This window comes from Paroedura picta, chromosome 18 (genome assembly GCF_049243985.1).
Source record: "Paroedura picta isolate Pp20150507F chromosome 18, Ppicta_v3.0, whole genome shotgun sequence".
Taxonomy (NCBI): domain Eukaryota; kingdom Metazoa; phylum Chordata; class Lepidosauria; order Squamata; family Gekkonidae; genus Paroedura; species Paroedura picta.
This window is the reverse complement of record NC_135386.1, coordinates 503906-521429: the sequence shown is the minus strand read 5'-3', so window position 1 is coordinate 521429 and position 17524 is coordinate 503906. Positions and strand designations below refer to the sequence as shown.

General features: G+C 63.9%; 3 protein-coding genes across 14 annotated transcripts in view; 1 reads left to right on the top strand and 2 right to left on the bottom strand.

Annotated features, from left to right (window-relative positions):
- ADAM10 (ADAM metallopeptidase domain 10) overlaps nt 1-3332 on the top strand; it is a 42429-nt gene extending 39097 nt beyond the window's left edge. For 5 of the 8 annotated variants that reach the window (XM_077317948.1, XM_077317947.1, XM_077317946.1 and 2 more), the window contains 2 exons: nt 325-398; nt 2943-3332. The gene's annotated coding sequence lies outside the window, so the exon portion shown is untranslated. Of the gene's footprint in view, nt 1-324; nt 2371-2942 lie in introns of all 8 variants that reach the window. The other 3 variants (XM_077317950.1, XM_077317949.1, XM_077317951.1) reach the window with 3 other exon arrangements.
- On the bottom strand, nt 266-4686 carry LOC143827915 (tetratricopeptide repeat protein 24-like). Of its 4 annotated transcripts, none has more exons than XM_077317970.1 (7): nt 4612-4686; nt 3556-4229; nt 2172-2387; nt 1926-2054; nt 1449-1570; nt 890-1012; nt 266-516 (listed from the first exon to the last, which is right to left on the bottom strand). In XM_077317970.1, the coding sequence occupies exons 2-7, from the start codon at nt 4205-4207 to the stop codon at nt 490-492; spliced, it is 1269 nt and encodes a 422-aa protein (XP_077174085.1). In that variant the 5' UTR covers nt 4208-4229; nt 4612-4686; the 3' UTR covers nt 266-489. The 4 variants fall into 4 exon arrangements, 3 of the variants coding, with proteins under 3 accessions (XP_077174085.1, XP_077174086.1, XP_077174084.1); XM_077317971.1 differs by having other exon boundaries at nt 890-1009; XR_013227439.1 differs by lacking the exon at nt 1449-1570 and having other exon boundaries at nt 890-1009.
- A 1032-nt stretch (nt 4687-5718) lies between these two features.
- On the bottom strand, nt 5719-16040 carry AQP9 (aquaporin 9). 2 transcript variants are annotated; one of them, XM_077318006.1, is made up of 7 exons: nt 15880-16040; nt 13825-14009; nt 10605-10731; nt 8208-8345; nt 7639-7757; nt 7289-7506; nt 5719-6093 (listed from the first exon to the last, which is right to left on the bottom strand). In XM_077318006.1, exons 2-7 carry the CDS (start codon nt 13918-13920, stop codon nt 5934-5936), a joined length of 858 nt encoding a protein of 285 aa, XP_077174121.1. In that variant the 5' UTR covers nt 13921-14009; nt 15880-16040; the 3' UTR covers nt 5719-5933. The 2 variants fall into 2 exon arrangements, with proteins under 2 accessions (XP_077174121.1, XP_077174122.1); XM_077318007.1 differs by having other exon boundaries at nt 13825-14012; nt 15880-16034.
- Nucleotides 16041-17524: the final 1484 nt, after the last annotated feature.

Sequence of the window (17524 nt, the reverse complement as noted above, 5' to 3'; positions counted from 1 at the left end):
CCTGGCGTGATGAAATGCGTGTCCTCCTTTTGGATCCCGGCACGGAGCACTAACCGTAAACAGGCAGGGGCCAGGCCAAAGCGGGGAAAGCCATCTCAGAGAGAGCTGCACGTCTGTCCCCCCCCCCCCCAAATAAAAGTCCTGCCCAAACATTTCTGTGCAGGGGGGGGGGAGGCCCAGCGCAGGGCTCTGCAGAGGAGAAGGACCCAGGAAGGCCGTCCAGCCGGCCTCAGGCCAGGGGTAAAGGGCACAATCCAACTGGCCGTTATATGCACAGTCAGTGGCATTTATTGATTATGGGCCTTTATTTTTTGTCACTGACAGAGCTGGAGGCATTCATGTGATGAGGCCGCGATTCCTCTCGCCCGGAGCCGGGATTGTGAGCTGAGCAGACGCAGGCAAGCGATTAACACACACAAACACACAACCACTTGTTCCCTGTGGAGAGGAGGGTTCAGCTCCAAGGAAATGGCTGCCTGTGGCAGGGCTTTATTCTCTGCCTGGGAAAAAGGGTTTCTGTAAGAAAGCAAGAAAAGGCCCAGTTGACGGCGAGGCCCGAGTGCGAGGACCTGGGCTTCAGTGTTTGGCATTTGGGGTCCTGGGGGGCTCTCTGGTGTTGTCCTGGGCCACTTGAGGACAGCCATGCAAAATCGGCCTTCTTTGGCTACGGGGAGTCAAGTCTCCGGTCGACATGAAGGTGTGTCCCGCTCTCCCTCCCCATCCCTCGGATCTTGGCCTTGCCCCCCTCCGATGGCCAGGAAGCGTCTGCAGCCTTGAGGCCTAACTGGGCCTGGACTTCCGGCCTTCCTCCGTGCCCCCTTGGGCCCCCGGGCCAGATACTCTTGCCATGTTCTTGTGCCTTCCCCCCCCCCCCGCCCGCCCTGCTTACATCTGCTCCTGAGTCCACAGAGCCCCCCGGGTGGGGATTGGGACCCCGGGCAGCCTCACGGTAGTCGGTGACAGCAGCCAGCTTCCTCAGGATCCGGCTTCGGGGGGAGCCAAGCCCTTCCTGCTTGTGGGAGGACAGAGGAAGTGGAATGGGGAGAGAACCCGCGTGGCACAAGCCCAGTCAGGAGAGGCGGCCTCCGCTGTTAGATCGCACACCCTGGAAGGGGTAGACTGCGCTGGGCATGGTGGGCCCAACGGCCTGGCCCAGGGAAAGTGTCGCAAGGGGAAGCCCAGCATTCGAGGCCACATCTAAGGCTCAGGGTGAACCTGCTCTGCTCCGGCTGTTTATTTTTCAGAGGCAAGGGGTGTCCCTGGCTTGGGCAGGCTGGACCCCTCCCCACCCCGTGTGTTCCTGAGACCCCCAACCCCGCCTCTCTGTTCCTGTGTTCCTCCCCCCCCCAGCTGTCCCAGAGCTGCCCCCAGGGCCCTCTCCGCCACCCCCTCCCCTCCCCTCCCCTCCCGTGGGCCCAGCCCCCAGAGCCGGCCGACTGCCCCAGTACCGTTGTCTTCTCAAGCAGGGCCAGTGCGTGTTTGTAGCAGCGGGCGGCCTCATGGGGGTGGCCCAGGCCGAGGTGGGCGGCCGCCCGTCCCTCCAAACTCTGGGCCTCACCGGAGGCGTCTCCTGGAGGGAAGGAGCAGGGGGCAGGGGGAGGCCAGAGAGACGTTCCCAGAGGCCGAGGGAGATGGGAGGGCGTCTGCCGCCTCCTCCTCCTTGCCCCGTGGCCTGGGTCTGAGTCCCGCGGCTGCTGAGGCTCTGCCCGCCCTTCCAGGGCCACGGGGCTTTTGCTTGCAAGGTCCCCTTCTGAGCCATGCCTGAGGGCCTCTCCAGGGGAGGGGAGCATGAATGGAGCCCCTGCAGCTCTCCTGGCACTGGAAATGGCCACCGGGTGGCACCGGTGGGGCAGAGACGGTGGCCCCACCTCCCCCTCTGTCCTCTTCTGGTCTAGGCTGGGGGGCTGGACCGGCCCTTCTCTTACCTGAGTCCCCAAAGGCCTTCCCCGCCTGCTGGTAGTCCCGCAGGGCTTCGCGGTAGTTCCCCAACTGGGTGTGTGCGGTGGCCAGGTTGTAGAGGCACTGGGCCCGGGCGGCCGTCTCTCCCAGCACACCTGAGGCCGAGGCCGGGGAGAAGGAGGTGGAGGTGGAGTCACCAGGCCTGGCCTCCTCATTCTCCTTCCGCCGGAGGGGCAGGCAGGAGAAGGAAGGACCCTTTTGCCCTCGCTCACCGTAGGCCTGGGCCGCCTGCTTGTGGTACGGGAGGGCCGCCTGGGGCTGCAGCCGGGCGTTGCAGAGGGCCCCCATGTTCTGCAGCAGGACGGCCGTTTTGCGGAGGGTGCAGCGCTCCCCGCGGCAGAGCTCCATGGCTTCCCGGAACTGCTCCTCCGCGTGGCCGAAGCACTGGAGCTCCGTGTAGTGCAGGCCCAGGTGGTTGCGGAGGTGGCCTGGGGAGGGGAGGGGAGGGGAGGGGAGGTCACGCCACACCGGGCTGCAGGGAGGGAGGGAGGGAGGGCAGCTCCGGCCCCTGCGGGAAGAGGGCTTGGGTGGGAGTTGGGACTCAAAGGGCGCATCTTTGCCCTGGGTGCTTGAGAGGGTGGCCTTGTACCCCCACTGCCCTCCCCAGGCCCACCCCAAAATCTCCAGGTGTTTCACAACCTGAAGTTGCCAACTCCCCCCCCCCCCACACACACACACACTCTGTGGTAGGCAGGAGAGGCCAGCTACCTGCTCACAGGCACAGAGGCCATGGGGCTGAGCTCTTTGGTCTGAGTCCTCTTGCTCCAGGTGGGTCAGAGGTGCCGCTCAGCAAAGAGTGGTCTCTAGCGACCCCTTCTGCCCCCCCCCCCCAGGCCTCTTCCTGCTGGGGAAACGCACGGGGCGGGGGGCTGAGGGCCTGAAGGGAGGCCTGCCTGGGCACAGCTTTGAGCTCATGCACGTCTCATCCCCCCACCCCAGCCCAGCCCGTGATACTGACGGGGGTATGGATTCTTTTTGCACAGGGCTTTTCGGAGGCCCACGCGTGTTCCTGCACGGCGAGAGGATGCCATGCAGGAAGGAATTTAAGACAAACACGCCCATTTCTGCATCGGTTCAGGACGGCCAAAAGGAAAGACGACATTGGCCAAGGAGAGATTAAAATGTGGGATCCGCTTCCGGCAGCGGGATGGAAAGGAGATCCGAGATCTTCACGGGACGGATTCCCAGCCAGCCGTGGTGACCCGAGGAAGCCTCCCCCGTCAGAGGCACGAAGCCTCGGAGTCCCAGAGCCAGGAGGCCACCGCAAGGGAGGCCCTCGGCTCCACTGCTGGCCCTGGGGCCCTCCCTGGCCTGACCCACCCAGCAGGGCTCTTAGGAGGGTCTCTTCCTCTTAAAACAATGTATCTCTATGACCCCCGTGTGCCTCACTGTGTCTTCTTGGTGCTGGGGGGTGGGTGGGAGGGAGGGAGGGAGGGAGGGAGCAGCAGGAGGGCTTCTGGTGTTAGGGCCCGGCTGGTGGGCCTCCTGGTGCCCCAGGTTCTGGGCCCCGTGTGGGAGAGCGTGTGGGACCGGAGGGGCCACGGCCTGGCCCAGCAGGGCTTCTCGATGTCCCTGAGTTCTTCATCCGAGACCTACCCAGCAATTCCAGGTTGGTGATGCCAGCGCAGAGCCGGCTGCACCCCTGCAGGGCCTCCAGCACCTCTGCCGGCTGGTACCTCCCGCTCCTCAGCCAGTAGTTGGCCGCCTCCCGCAGGGCCATGGCCGCCTCTTCCGGCCGCTGCGCCTCCTGGTAGGCCCGGCCGGCCCGGCAGAAGGCGAGAGCGGCCGAGGGGGGGTCTCCCGTGCTGACCAAGCAGTAGCCCAGCTTGACCAGGGCCTCCGCGGCCTTTAAGGACTGCCTGGCCTCGTATTGCTCTGCGGCCCTCCGGTAAAACTCAGCGGCTTGGGCGTGGCCCCCCAGGGCGTCGTAAGCGGCCGCGATGTTGAAGGAGAGGTCCCCGTCCTCCGCCACGCCCATGTCCCGGGCCCACCGGGTGCAGCGGAGGCCTTTGCCGGGCTTGCCGGCGTAGATGTAGGCCGCCCCCAGGTTGAAGAGGCACCGGGCCCTCAGGGGGGGCTCCGGGAGGCAGCGCGAAATGAGGAAAGCCTTCTTGAAGGCGGCCAGGGCCCGGGGCTCTTGATGCTCCTGGAACAGCCGGGCCCCGGCCTTCAGCAGCCTTCGGACCTCGCTCTGCGGGGATGCCGACCGCTTCCCGGATTGGGGAGGAGTCCCTGGGGCTGACGCCATCCCTCCGAGGACGGCTGCGGAGCTGGGGAAGGAGGGCCGGAGGTAGAGACAGGGCCACCCCACCCCCACGCAGACACCCCCCGACTGCAGCAGAAGGTGGAGAATCTCGCTTGGCAAGAAGAGGGTGCCCCCCCCACCCCCCAGGCCACTGACAGCCAAATCGTTCTGCCGCAAAGAGATGACTGGGGCAGAAGAGAGCTTTGGGGTCAACCCCGGATTGGCCGCAGCCCTGTGGGGGAGAAGCCAAAGGGGAATCCCTGCTGGGTGCCCCCCCTCCCTGCCACTTCCCGTTTGGGCCCTTGGGGGGGCACCCTCGGGGCCTCCCCCTCCCCCTGCTTCCGTAGGGCTGGCCCCCGTGGCCCAAGGAGGAGGTCAGCGGGGCAGGCAGGCGGGGGGTCACTCACCAGGGCAGAGTCTTGGTGCTCTTCCTTCCCAGGCCGTGCCCAGGTGTTTGTGCCAGCCGCCCCAGCAACCGTGCCCTGCCTCTCCCGGCAGCCGGCAGCACACAGGCAGGCAAGAGGCCGGGGAGGAGCCTGGGTCCTCTCCTCTTCCCAGGGGTCACCTGAGAGCCTGGGTCTACTCTGGCCCAGAAAACCCAAGCAGTGGGCTCCCAGGGGCTTGGCTTCGTCTCCTTTGAGCCCCCATTGAAACATGCCCGTTTGCAACGACTCCAGGGGGCACCAATCGCCCAGAGCTGCTGGGGGGAGAGCCTGGGGGTCCTTTGCGGGGGACACCAGACACGTTTTGCAGTGGAAGAAAATGCCTCCCACCCCCCCACCCCCCATTTCCTGCAGTGGGCAGTCATCCACCCTGGGGAGGGACTTCGCAAGTGGGCCATTGGCTTTTCTCCCCTGCCTTGCTATTCAGGGATACACTGCCTCTGAATGTGGAAGTTCCATTTAGCTCGCAGCCCAGAAGTGTTTATGTCCCCCCCTGAGAGGGAGCCGTGTGGTGTGTGGCCAGGACCCCCCACCCTTCAGTTCCCATGTCCTACTTTGAGGCCCCACCCTCAGCAAGGAGGCCCAGCCGGCTGAACGAGGACCTTTGTGCTGGAGGCACAAGAAGGGTGCACGTGGCACGCCAAGGGTCAGGCGGGACACCCTTGTACCACCCATCATGCAGCTGGGCTTTGGTGGGTCTTAAGGGACAGCGGCTCTGGGTAAGTCAGAGTCCCTTTGGAAAGGCAGCACTGAGGTCCGGCTCCCCCCAGCTCCCTCCCCAGAGGCAGATGTGCTGCTACAACGTTCGTCTGGGTGTCCCTGCTCTGGTTTCCAGAGAAGGCCCAGTCAGGAGCTCTCCTTCGTTCCGAGGTCTGTTCGGAGCCCCGCTCATCCCCCGTGAGGTCTGTTCCCCCTCCCCGTTCGCACTGCACACCTGGAAAACCCCACCGCCCCCAGGCAGTCCCAGCCCGTGCCTGTGTGCAGGGGCATCCTTCTGGAGGGGGTCTTTCCCTGGGGAGGGACAAGGGGGGGGTGGCCAAAGGGCACAAGAAGAGGCACCAGGCGGACGCATCGATGGCACATGTGGCACTTTATCAAGGCACGCTCGGCAATGACAGGGCCCGGGACGGGCACAGAGGAACGCTGCAGACGTCGTGTGGTCCGGAAGGAGCGGCAGCAATTCTCTCTCTCTCTCTCTCTCTCTCTCTCTCCCCCTCCCCGTGAGCCTGGCATGGGCACGGGCGGGACGCAGCGGGCAGATCCGACGGAGGGAAGTGGACCCTCCTCTACATGCTGGTCAGTTCGTATTTGTCACGTGCGGCATGGCTCTGTGGCAGCGGAGGCTGGGGGTGATGCAATTCGATAAACAGCATGTAGACGGCGGCCCCAAACCCAGCGCCAACCATGGGGCCAACGATCGGGACCCACCACCAGTGGCTGCCAGCCCTGAGGGAAAGAGAGAGAGAAAGCGTGGGGCGGTTATCGGTGGTTCCTCGTGGGAAGGGTCCCCAAACCTTTAAGCCTGCAGGGCACCCTTGGCACAGCATGGAGGGCACTGCCACAAAATGGCGGCTTCAAGAGGAGGAGCTAGTGACAAAATGGCTGCCACAGCTTACACGCAAGAAAGATCCTTGCGCTGTGCGGCAGCCTCTGCCAGAGCAACATTTTAAAAAGTCCTTCCAGCGGACACCTTCTAAAAGCACTTAGTGGGCAGCGGGGAAGATGCCAGCGGGCACTGTAGCCCCCAAGGGCCCCACGTTGGGGACCCCTGCCTCAAAATGGGTCCTGCTCCAGCCCAAAGTGGGTCCTGCATCGGGGCTGAGTGTGTTTCTGCCCTTCTGATTGCTGGCCCTGGTTTTTCTGGACTTCAAGGGGCAGGTGAATCCCTGCTCCATTTTGCTGCAGGGGCCAGGAGGGCTTCCTCCCTGGAGCTGTGAATAAGTGCATTCTGTGATGTCACCATGTGCATTTATTCTAAAAGGGAAGCTTCTGGCCCAAGGGCGTTGGACGGGGCCTCCAGGGTCATCTAGCCCAACCCCTGCAGAATGCAGTAACTGCCTGCCTGCCCAGCCCCTGCCCACCCCCTGGGCTTACACGTAGAAGGGTGGTATTTTTATTTTTAAAAGGAAGCTAACCCACCTGCCCATCTTATCAGAGGCGGAAAAAGCTAATATTTTAGCAGTTCTGACTAGGTAGCACTACCAGGTTTTGTCCACAAGGTGTCACCCGTGCGACACGAATCTGCCCGTTCTCGGTCCCTTTCAGCAACCGGCAGCGGCAGCTCCGGGCCGCGGGGTGGAAGGGGCAAAAAAAAGATATCTCCAGTAATTTCCCAAGCCTTTGAAGCCTGGCAGCTAGCCGTGCTCTGCTTGGCAATGACCCAAAGCAACTCCACCAGCCGAGTGGCTGCAAGTATGAGGCCCCGGGTTCAAATCCTGCCCTCCAGGTGTCTTCAGACAAGACCTTTCAGAGCCGTTGTAAAAATACAGCGATGCAGGGGGGCATGCACTGTAAATGCTGAAAGCACAGAGCACACTTGCCAAGCCCCTGCATCAAACTCTCGTCTCTCCTGAGCAAGGGGGGGGGGTCCCTTCCAGGCATTTCCCCGCCTCCCCTCCGGGACAGCCCAGCGCCTACTTACGTGAAGACCTCGGGCCCCCAGCCAGCCAGGAGGGTGAAGAGGCGCGGGCTGAGGTCCCTGGCGGGGTTCATGGCGCAGCCACTGTTCAAGGCCATGGAGGAGGTCAGCAGGATGATCAGCAGCCCCACACCGATGGGCTCCAGCCCCTTCGGGACCCCCAGGTTCCCCGCGTCAAAGATGGCAAAGATGCCCAGCAGCAGGAAGGCCGTTGAGATCACCTGGCGGGCACAAGGGGACAGGCTGGGGCCCCCAGGAAAGACCCCCACCCCACCCCTACCGCCACAGGGCCTCCTGCGCCCAGAGCCTCTCCCCAGCCAGCCCAACTGCAGGCCTCAGCCACAGCTGCCTACCTGGTCAGCAAAGCCGTTGGTGACAGAGAGGTATTCCTCCGGGTACGTGGCGAAGATATGGGCCGTGCGAATTGGGCCCGTGACGGTGAAGTTCCCCCCGGTGTAGGCCACCAGGGCATCTGGGGAGAGGAAACGGCAGCCCGCATTAGCCGGCCCCACACATGAAGCCTCCCGTGGGCACCCTCAGAGCACACCCTGTGCGGCCCCTGCCAGACTCCTGAGTGAGCCGGTGCCCACAGGGGGAGGGGGGGCTTGGGGCTGGCTTGGTGGCCCTGCACGGGAACAGGCGCTGTGCCCGGCAGGATCAGTCCGAGGGGGGTCTCTTGGGCATGCCGGGCCAGAATCCAAGCAAGCCCCAGGGCTGGGGTGGGCCACCAAGAGCGGCCATGGAGCTGGAGAAGGCAGAGCCCTCAAAAGAGAGTCTTCCAGGGAGAGAGGCATCATGCAGGTGGATTCGCTCCCTGGGTTCTGCTGCTGCACTCACAAAACACACCCGAGGCTGCCTGCTGCTGCCCCAGGCGTCCAGGCCGGCCGGCCGGCCCAAGGCAGAAACGGCCCCTCCCACTCACCGTAGTTGGTGCCGAAGACGGCCGCCGCGCCCACAAACGCTCCGAGGAACTGGGTGAAGACGTACACAGGGAACTTGGCCCACGGCATCTTCCCCGTGATGCACATGGCAAAGGACACGGCTGGGTTGATGTGGCCTCCTGGAAGATGGGGCGAGGGGGGCACAAGGGGGAGCCACGTTAGTCTGTCCTCCCCAGGTCTGCCTGGGCAAACCTCCCGGGCTTAGGGGAGTCAATCTCTGGGTGGGGCCTAGAGATCTCCCTCGATCACCCCTGTTCTCCCGGGATCTGGTTCCTAGAGGAAAGGGCTGCTTTGGAGGGGGGACTTTTGGGCATGATGCCCCCCCAACTCTCCAGGGATTTCCCAGGGCACAGTTGGCCACCCTGTGGCCGACCAGAGGGCGAGTCTAGGGGTGGGGTGGGGGTGGGGGGCCAGGGCAGGGACAAGATCTATTTATCTACATCCTCCCACCCTTCCTTGTGGCTCAGGGCCTGTCACAACGGAAGATTTGTGGTGCAATCCAAGGAAAGTGTCCTATAACATTTAACTTATAACACCTTTATGACAGGGGGACAGGACGTTTTCACCTGCAGGCGTTCATACCTGTTATAACTTTACAACTTCATGACTGACTTTACAGCTGTCGTTTGGGACTTGCAGGGAGTGTTTTTGGGTGAGGAGTCGCCCCGTGTCTCTGCTGGGCACAGTCGGTGGGGCGGGAGAGCCCCTTTTCAGGGACCCTGCAGGGCTCTGATCTCTTCTGGGAGCTCATTCCCCCGAGGGGGGGCCGGGACCGAAAAAGCCCTGGCTGTGGGCGAGGCCGGTGCCTCTCTTGGGGCGGAGGGGTGTGCAGGCAGCGCTTCGTCTGAGGGCCTTGAGGAGCCATTCCCGATCAGTGGGGGCCTTTGTCTGCCCAGGAGGGCCTTTGTCCTCCTCTCCTGCCAGGGGTCAGGGTGTTATCTCGGAACCGGGCGCATCTCTGATCTCTGGCGAGCCAGCCAACAGGCCGGGGGTTGGGTGGGATGAAGGCCAGCATTGTGCACCCTCCGCCATGGGGTGACCCCCGCTGCCCGGCAGGGAGCGACGGCCGGACAGACAGACAGACGCTGCGTTCAAAGCCCTCTCTGCAGAATCGCAGCCCCTGGTGCTGCCTTTGAATTAAAGAGCCATTTTCTCCTCTGTCAGCAATTGGAAATCTGGGCTGCGTGGGGCCAAGGCAGCCCTCTGATGGCCGACTGGGGGGCAAAAGGGGTCTGCCTGTGTCTGGGGGGGGGGGTGGCAGTGTCCTTCCCTGTCCCTAAGCAGGGCCACTTGCTGCTGGACTGCAGCCCAGGGAAGGTCCCCAATCCATCCCATCAGGCATCTGAGAGACCTGCGTGTAAACAGCTGGAAAACAGCCGGGGGGTTAATTCTGAGAGGGGGTTCCAGAGCATGCGCAGAGGGAGTGGGAGAGAGCATGGCTGCCTACCCCCCCCATGGCAAACAATAGGCAGGGGGGGAGCATTTCTTTTGGAGTAGCCGGAGACCCCTGGCCCAGTTTCCTCCCCCGCCTCCACCCTGCTTTTGGGGCTGGAAAGAACAGGGCTGGGCAGGAGAGCCCGTTTCCCAAGCAGGCGGTGGCGTCATCTGGCCCAGGGCTGCAGGAGGGTGGAAGCGGCTGCCAAATCCGCCAGGAGCCAGCGGGGAATCCCGGCTGCTGCAGAGCTCTCTCGACGGCCAGGGGGCCGTTGTGGGGACCGGACCCCTGAGCAGGCTGCCCTCTGCCTCCGCCTCCGCCTGGGCTTGGCTGCTGCTTGCGGAGGCCCCGTCCTGGCCCCTGGGTTTCTCTCCAGCATCAGATTTCGAGCAGGTTTCTTTGCCGTGAGTGGCCCGGTGGGATCCCAGCCCCTTCCCTGGCGGTGCATTGTTCCTGCTCGCCCAGCCATCGGCCCCTTTTGTTGCCGGGTGTTTGGCTTTGCAAGACGGGGCTTGCGGAGGTTTGCCTTTCCGAGCCGCACCCAGCTCTTTGTACGACCGAGAGAGCATTGTGAGCCCAGGCCCTGTCCTCCAGCCTGGCTTCCGTCTAGGCCCCTTTGGGGTCCCCCCCACCCCACCCCCCCCGAAGGGAGCCTGGGGTCTCCAGGAGGACTCCTGAGGGCTGGCAAGGGAGGGCAGGGCGAGAGGCCCGCGTCTTCACCCAGGCACACACACACACACAAACACACACACAAACACACACACACACAGCCCCCCTGCCTGAGGAGCATTTCCCACGTGGAGGGCCCTGCAGGAAATAGGCTCTCTGTGGATGGGCCCGGTGGGTCCACCTTTTCATCCGCTTAATTATCCGACCCCTCCCCTTCCCCCCCAGAGGGACGCTGCCCACCCGCCCCCAGCCCCACGCAAAAAGGGGGGCTTACCCGAGACTCCTCCTGCGACGTAGATGGCGATGGTGACAGCCATGGCGAATCCCACCGAGATCATGTGGGCCCCCCCCAGGACTCCTCTGCTGAGCACCGTCTGGGCCACACACCCACATCCCAGCGTCTGGGGAGAGAGAGGGGCAGCAGGGGCTGAGGGGGAGCGAGGGAGGGAGGGAGGGAGGGAGGGCAGGCAGCCCCTGACCCAGCCATGCCCAGTTCCTCCAGGTGTGCCCAGGTGTGCTTTTGAGCAGGGGTTGGAGGCGGGAGGGGGGAAACGCATCTGGGGGGTGCCCCAGGTCAGCCCACAAGCTCCCTCCGTGCCCTGCCGACCTCATGGGTCCAGGTGGGCCGAGGGCCTCCCATTGGCCTTGTGTCCCCCTGGAAGGCTGAGGGGGACCCTGGAAAGAGCCGGCTGGTGGGGCTCGCGGAGGCCGGGAGAGCTGCCTCCTCGCCTGACTTTTGGGGAGTTTAGCCGGGCAGACGGTCTCTTGAGCAGGGGAGAACGTCTCCTCACCCCCCTGCTCCCCACTTCGGCCTGAGAGGACAGAGGGACCCAGAGGGTAGCCGCAGGCCGTGGAAACGTGACCGGGACTCCCTTGGGAGCCCGGGGGACGTGTGCCAGCCGGCCAGGTGAGGCAGCTGGGGGCACAGGTGGAGGGCGCATCCCCCTCCCCCTCCCCCTCCCCCCGGCACGTGGCGCGTATAGCTCTCCCGCGAAACAATTGATCAGGCGACGGAACCCTATAAATTGTTTAAAACGAAGTGGCTCTTCCTTGATCATTAGTTACATATTTATCGTTTCCCTGCTGCGTCTTACAAGGTAATCACATTTTCAGTAATAAAACGAGTCATATCCATTATTTGGCCGGTCTCCAAGGAAGGCAGTCGATACCCTTTCAGGTTCAAATGGATTTCCCCTCATTTGGTCTCGGGCCCACAGCCCCGTGAAGAGGGGGGGGTCGGAATTAAAGATGGCTATTTGAGTAATCGACAGCCCCCACTTCCCCAGCCCCCTGGTCCGCCAGCAGAGCGAGGGATTCTGGGGGCGCCCTTCGCGCCCGTCCGCTTCCTAGGCAGGCAGGCAGGCAGGCAGGCAGGCAGGCAACGTGGGTGCCCGGAGAGCTCTGACAGCGTGCAAAGATCTGGCACAGAGCTCAGACACCTCGAGATCCCCTCGCTCCCCTTTTTATAGGAAGGCTTTAAAAATCTTCATGATGAGTAGAAACAGGGGGGGGAATCAGTGAGAACTGACCCCAGATAGGGGGGGGGGATGCAGAGCAGTCCTGCACAGGTCCTCAGAGATGCTGCCCCAAACTGGAAGCGGGGGTGGGGGGTGGGGGGTGGGGGGTGTCTCTCAGGCGTGTTTCCCTAGCCCCGATGCTGCATCTGCCGGGCCCAGGCTAGCCACGGGAGGCCGCTGGGTGGGACGTCCCAGAGGGAAACGGGGGCACCTTCAGGCTGCAGAGGGAGGCAGGCCTCCACCAGCCCCTGGAGTCACTGAGTTTCATGAGCGGGATCTGAGTGGGGATCTCGCTCACCCTCCCTTCTCTGTCTAGGGAAAAGACAAGCTCCAGTTGCTCTCGCTCCCCCTCCCTGCCCCGTTACATAAAAAGGGTGTTGCCAGTTTGGCTGGGGGCAAAATCGGCTCTCCGCGCCCTCGACAGGCCGGGACAGCCTCGTGGCATGACCCGAGAAGGGAGTGAAATGCCAGGGAGGAGGGCACCGGCCTCTCCCTTCCGCAGCCGGGCTGCCTGGTCTTGCCACGGGGGCCCCATTGTGCCTGGCTGGGAGGGCAGGAGTGGAAGGAAGCCCAAGACTGGGGGGGCCTCACCCGGAAGGCCCTGGCTGCACAAGGTCGCTGCCTGCTGAGCAGGCCTTTCCGGGGCCTCCGACCTGGCCAGGGGGCTGCTTCTCCCATCCAGGATGCCTCTCGGGAGGCTGGAAGTAGCTTTGCCCTGGGGCCCAGGTGTCACCCGGGGTCATTTTGGAAGCAAAACAGCTGATAAGAGGCTCCACGGGGAAGATGGGCCAACCGAGGCCGTCATGAGGACATCCAGAGAGCCCTGCTGGGTCAGGCCAGGTAGGGTCCCTCTAGTCCAGCCTCCTGCCTCACACAGACGCTGGGCCTTCAGACCTCAGGATGTGTCCCTGGGTTGGCCGAGGCAGGTGGCAGACACGGGGGGCCGGAAAGCAAATTTGCCGTGATCTCCAGCGGCAGGAGGCAAGAAAGGCCATTTCCAGCTTCCAGGGAGCCTCGAGGGACTGTCCTCGTCCCGGATCTGTTAGCCGTTCCCCTTGGGAAGGCACCGATGCTCCTGAGATCAAGCCGTGCCCATCCTAAATGCGCCAAAGTAGAAGATAATTGCTTCCGACCTCTGGCAGGCACTGGAAACCTGCCCATCTCTCGGCAATGCTGGTGCCTGGCTGTCTGGTTCCCAAGCAGAGGGAAGGGCCACGAGGGAAGAGTCACCCAACAAGGTGGGGACCGGGGAGGCCCGTCCCAGACGGCTGGCCCACCTGCTCCTTGTTGGACCTCAATGCCTTTCGGGGCAGGGGGAGAGGGGCACATTGAAGGACGTCACTTTCCCCTCTCATTTCTGCTTTACCAGTTTTCACGTGCTGCGTTTGACCACAGCTCAGGTCTATGACCGTCAAAATAAAGAACTGAAAGAACGGGGTTTCCCAATAAGGCCGGCGGAAAGAGAGAGATTGAGAAATTGGTGCAGGGAGCTTTGTGGTTGGTGGGCTCTCGGAAGGCGTCTCAGGACCTCTCCGCTGCTCCACTCTGGGCCGTTCCCCCAGTCGGACGCTTCCTGCCCCGGGGGGGGGGGACAGCAGAGCCATCCGGGGCTCTTTCCCTTTCAGGGGGGACGCATCCGGGCTTCACTCCCCCCTGCTGCCCCCCTGATCCGGGCTGTGCGGGAACCGGAGGAGAAAGGGGGCCATTGGGCTGGTCCGGCTGGCCTTGGGGGACGGGCTCGAAAGGACAGGAGTGGGCCTGGATCCCATTTTGCTTTTCCACAGGCTCCCTCCTGATAGGCGGCTTTCCCCACAGCTGTGGGCTGGCCTCCAGGGGGGGTCCCTGTTAGGGCCGCATGCACGGGGCCAGCGCCTGCAGGAGTGGAGCGCCATGCGCAGCTGCCTGGCCGTGCTGCAAGGGAGGGAGGGAGGGAGGGAGGGAGGCCGGGAGGGAGGGAGGGGATCTGCTTCCACTTACGACCATCACGAAGGTGCCCAGGAACTCGGAGAGAGCTTCCCTCACCAGGCGGTTCTTGAGGGCGAAGCTTTCCTTCCAGTTGCTCCTCTTGGCCATGGGGGCTCCGGGCTCCAGGCTCCTCACCGAGGGGCTGCCGTGCCGTAGTCGTCCTCCCCGGCTCCCCCGCGTGAACTTTGGCCCCCCTCCTGCTGTGTCGAAAGAGGCGGTTTGGAGAGCCCCCGGGCAGGCCAGAGGATCATCTGACTGCGCCTTCTGCCGGGGCAGGATCTACGGGGCCTCCGAAGCTTCCATCCTCTTGGCACCCGGCAGGCACCCCTATTTATACACGGCCTGCCTGCGCACAGGGGGGGGGGAGCGGGGAGGGCGCAGGGGAGGGGGGGCGGGAAACTTTCCTCCTGCCAAAGGCTTGCTGCTGGGATGACTCACCTGTTGACCCACCCCCAGACTGACAGCTGGGCTGGGTTGCCGGGAGGGGGGGGGAGGGAACCCGGCAGGAGGGGGCTCTCCCCCCCCATTCCCTGGAGAGTTGGGCAGGCGTCCCGCTGGCTGCTGGCCAGGAGGTGGGGTTGGCAAGATGGCACAGATCATGACGCTGGAAGGGCCTTCTGCCTCCACAGGCCCCGGTGAGGCAACGGGAGGGAGGGGGCAAGTGCTGCCCCAAGCCATCACTCACCAGACCCGCACGGCATCCTCACCACAGCCCTGTGAGGTAGGACAGTCTGAGAGAGCAGGACTGGCCTGACTGAGGTCACCCAGCCAGCTTCCTGGGCAGGGGGTCCAGGGGGTGGGGGGGGGCTCCTGATTTTGAGTGGTCCCCTCCAGGCTTGCCAACTCCACTGGGCAAAACCCCCTGCAGGCGGAGAGTAGGGTCACTGGGGGACAGCAGGGCAAAGGCAGAGTGTGCTGTCCTGCCCGGTCAGAGGCCCACCGCAGCTTCTGGAGCACCCTGCCGGGTCACGAGGACTGGGCCGTCCCAGAGCCAGCAGCGGATGTCAGTCTGTGGACCACAAAATCCACACCAAGGAGCAAGACTCAAGAGGCCGGGATTTGGTCAGGGACGGGTCTCCGTGTTGGATCATGCTGTGGGATCCACCCTCCCAAGCAGCCCTCTTCTCCAGGGGAACGGATCTCAGGGGTCTGGGCATGAGCTCTCTTTGCAGGGGATCCACAGGTCTCTCCTGGAGGTTGGCCTCCCTCAGCACCCCTGGGGCCAGGATCCAGCCTTCCCGAGAGCCCCGGGTGCCGGAGTCTCTGCCCCGACCCCTCGTGTGGCTCTCGGAGGCCTCCCTGCAGAAGGTCCCCCCAGACGCTCTCTGGATCCGGGGCCCTGCTCAGGCCGGCCGGCCGGCCCCTGATGGATGCTCCGAGCGGGCCAGGGAGGCAGCTTTGCCTCGCAAGCAGAAAATTGTCATTCCCTCCACCGGGCCCCCTATTCATTAAGCCGTAATGACCCTATTAATTGAATATGTAAGTCGGCCTAATTAGGCCCAAGACTTATTTCTCCGGTTTAAAGGGTAAAAATAAAAAATTCAAGCAGGCCGCAAGACGGAGCCTTTAGTGGTGGGTGATGGATGGGGAAGTGCCTCCCCCCCCCTCCAAATCGGTTAATGGCATCCGTTCATTAAGCGACGTCCATTAGCCGAAAGGTCACTCCGTTGGGAGACTTGATGTGTTTCTCAGATAGTAAATTTTAATTGGGGGGAAGCACCTTGAAGGGGAACGGAGAGGGGAGGAGTGGTCGCGGGGGGGGGGGAGCCCATGGGGAGCAGCCCACCCCCCTTCCTCGCAGCCACAGGTGTGCCAGTCTCTCTGCTTCGTGCCCCTTGGGAGACGGCGTCCCCACACACTCGGAAGAACGCCAGGGCAGGCAGCCTCCGGGACTCCCCGCCTCATGAAGCACGGCCTTCTGCTGGGGGTGGCAAGTCTCAAAGGGAAGCCAGGCCGGGAGGGGGGAGCTGCATGGCCCTTCCTCTACCCCCTCCCCCCGTGCTCTGGGTGGGAAAGACCTGGAGATTAGGGGGTCGGGGTTTGGGGAGGGACCTCAGCAGAGCTCACCTCTCTGTAGCGGGATATCTCCAGGCCCTGCCAGGAGGCTGGCAACCCCAGCTAAACCTCCAGCTTCCTGTGCCAGACGTGCCGCTTTTGGCCTGTCCTTGGTCTGGGAGCGGCTCCCCGCCTGGGCGAGAGACACCGGCTGAAGGCAAACACAGGGACGATAAGGTTATCAGCAGCCTCCCTTCTGTGGCCTGCTGGAGCCTCACCATGCTGGATGCTATTTTTAAGTGCAGTGCGGGGGGGGGGGCAGAAGAGAGTGGCAACACCTCCTGCCCCCTCACAGCCCCCTTGGTCTCTCTGCCATGGGCAGCCGTCCGTTTGGGCCGCAGGGGGCTCTGCCCCACAGGCGGCTGAGGAGGCTGGGGGCTTTCCAGAGGGGGCTGGATGGGGGAGAGCTCTGATGGGGTCCTTGTCAGCCCCAGACCTTCCTGTTCATCCGACCAAGGGGGCTTGGAGACTCACTGCGGCCCCAAAGGGCTGCTCAGCCTCTGAAGGAGCTCCAGGACTGGGCTCTCTTGGTCAGCCCGGCCCCTTTCACGAGCGAGTGGAGACCCTTCCTTCCCCATGGGAGGTGACTGACCCAGGGCCCCTCAGCCAACATGGCCTCCGGCCCCTTCTACAGAGCACTTGGGGGCACCAGAAGAGACAGGGGGGCTCCACGGCACCCCTGGGCACCCTGTTGCAGACCCCTGCTCTTTGGTGCCGCTTGGATCTCTAGTGAGTGGGGGTCTGGAGAAGAGGCTTGAGCTGAGCCCCAGTGAGTGGGGGGAGAGACACTTGTGGGAGGAAGCCCTGAGTCTGACCGGTCCCCCTGGGGGAGACATTGGCTGCGCAGCGTCCCTGCCGCGGACAGAGAGAAAGGGGGAGCGGCTGAGTTTGGCCAGGGGGTGCCCGGCTGAGCCCTCCCAGTGGCCGGGGGGGGGGGAGGCTCTTCCCTGGGGCGGACAAAGGCGCAGCTCGGAGGCCATAAATCTGGCACTTGGCCTGGACCGGCTTTCAGGCCCTCCGGCTCAGAGGCATTTAAGGGATCGATCCAATTAACCCAGGTGCCGGTCGGGGGAGGACAGCGAGAGAAGGGCTGATTTATCCCTGCACTAAAATGAAGCCACACGGAGGAGGGGGGGTGCACATCTGCCCTGGACAGGCTGTGTCTTGAGGGGGGGCAGGGCCCCCTGGGGCCAACCACTCCTGCTTCCTCAGAGGATCCTTCGAGGCCAGCATGTGGCTCACCCTCCCTGCTTGGCGTCCCCAGCCCCGGGTATTCAAAGGTAGGCTGCCTCGGGACAGGGATGCTCCATTTGGTGGTGTCTCCTGGCAACTGTCCAGTGCCTCCTTCTCTGTTAAGGCTGGTCTCAGGGGGTGAAGAGGCCTGCTGAGCCCAAATGCTGCCCCCCCTCCCCACGGAGGCTCGGTCAGTGCATCCCCTGGGGCCTCTCCTTCAGGCCCCCTCATCAGCCTTTGCCTGCCCTCCTCTTTCCCCCCCCCCGGGGGGCTTCAGGAGGCGGGAGGCAGGCCTTTCTGGTGGGCTCTCTGTGGGGGGGGGGCAGCGGGAGCTTGGCATGCCAAGGGCCCCCCATACGCGCCCAGCTTGCTAGTGGGGAGCTGCTGGGGTGCGGGGCCAGTCCCCGCGAGTTGCGCGGGCTGA

Coding starts and splice junctions, on each gene's coding strand:
- LOC143827915 (XM_077317969.1), bottom strand. CDS start 4,207: ATGGCGTCAGCCCCAGGGACTCCTCCCCAATCCGGGAAGCGGTCGGCA. Junction 2,388..3,555: donor CACCAACCTGGAATTGCTGG/GTAGGTCTCGGA, acceptor TCCCCTCCCCAG/GCCACCTCCGCAACCACCTG. Junction 2,055..2,171: donor GCAGGCGGCCCAGGCCTACG/GTGAGCGAGGGC, acceptor CCTCGGCCTCAG/GTGTGCTGGGAGAGACGGCC.
- AQP9 (XM_077318006.1), bottom strand. CDS start 13,920: ATGGCCAAGAGGAGCAACTGGAAGGAAAGCTTCGCCCTCAAGAACCGC. Junction 8,346..10,604: donor CGTCGCAGGAGGAGTCTCGG/GTAAGCCCCCCT, acceptor CCCATCTTCCAG/GAGGCCACATCAACCCAGCC. Junction 6,094..7,288: donor TGGGGGCCCGAGGTCTTCAC/GTAAGTAGGCGC, acceptor TCTTTCCCTCAG/GGCTGGCAGCCACTGGTGGT.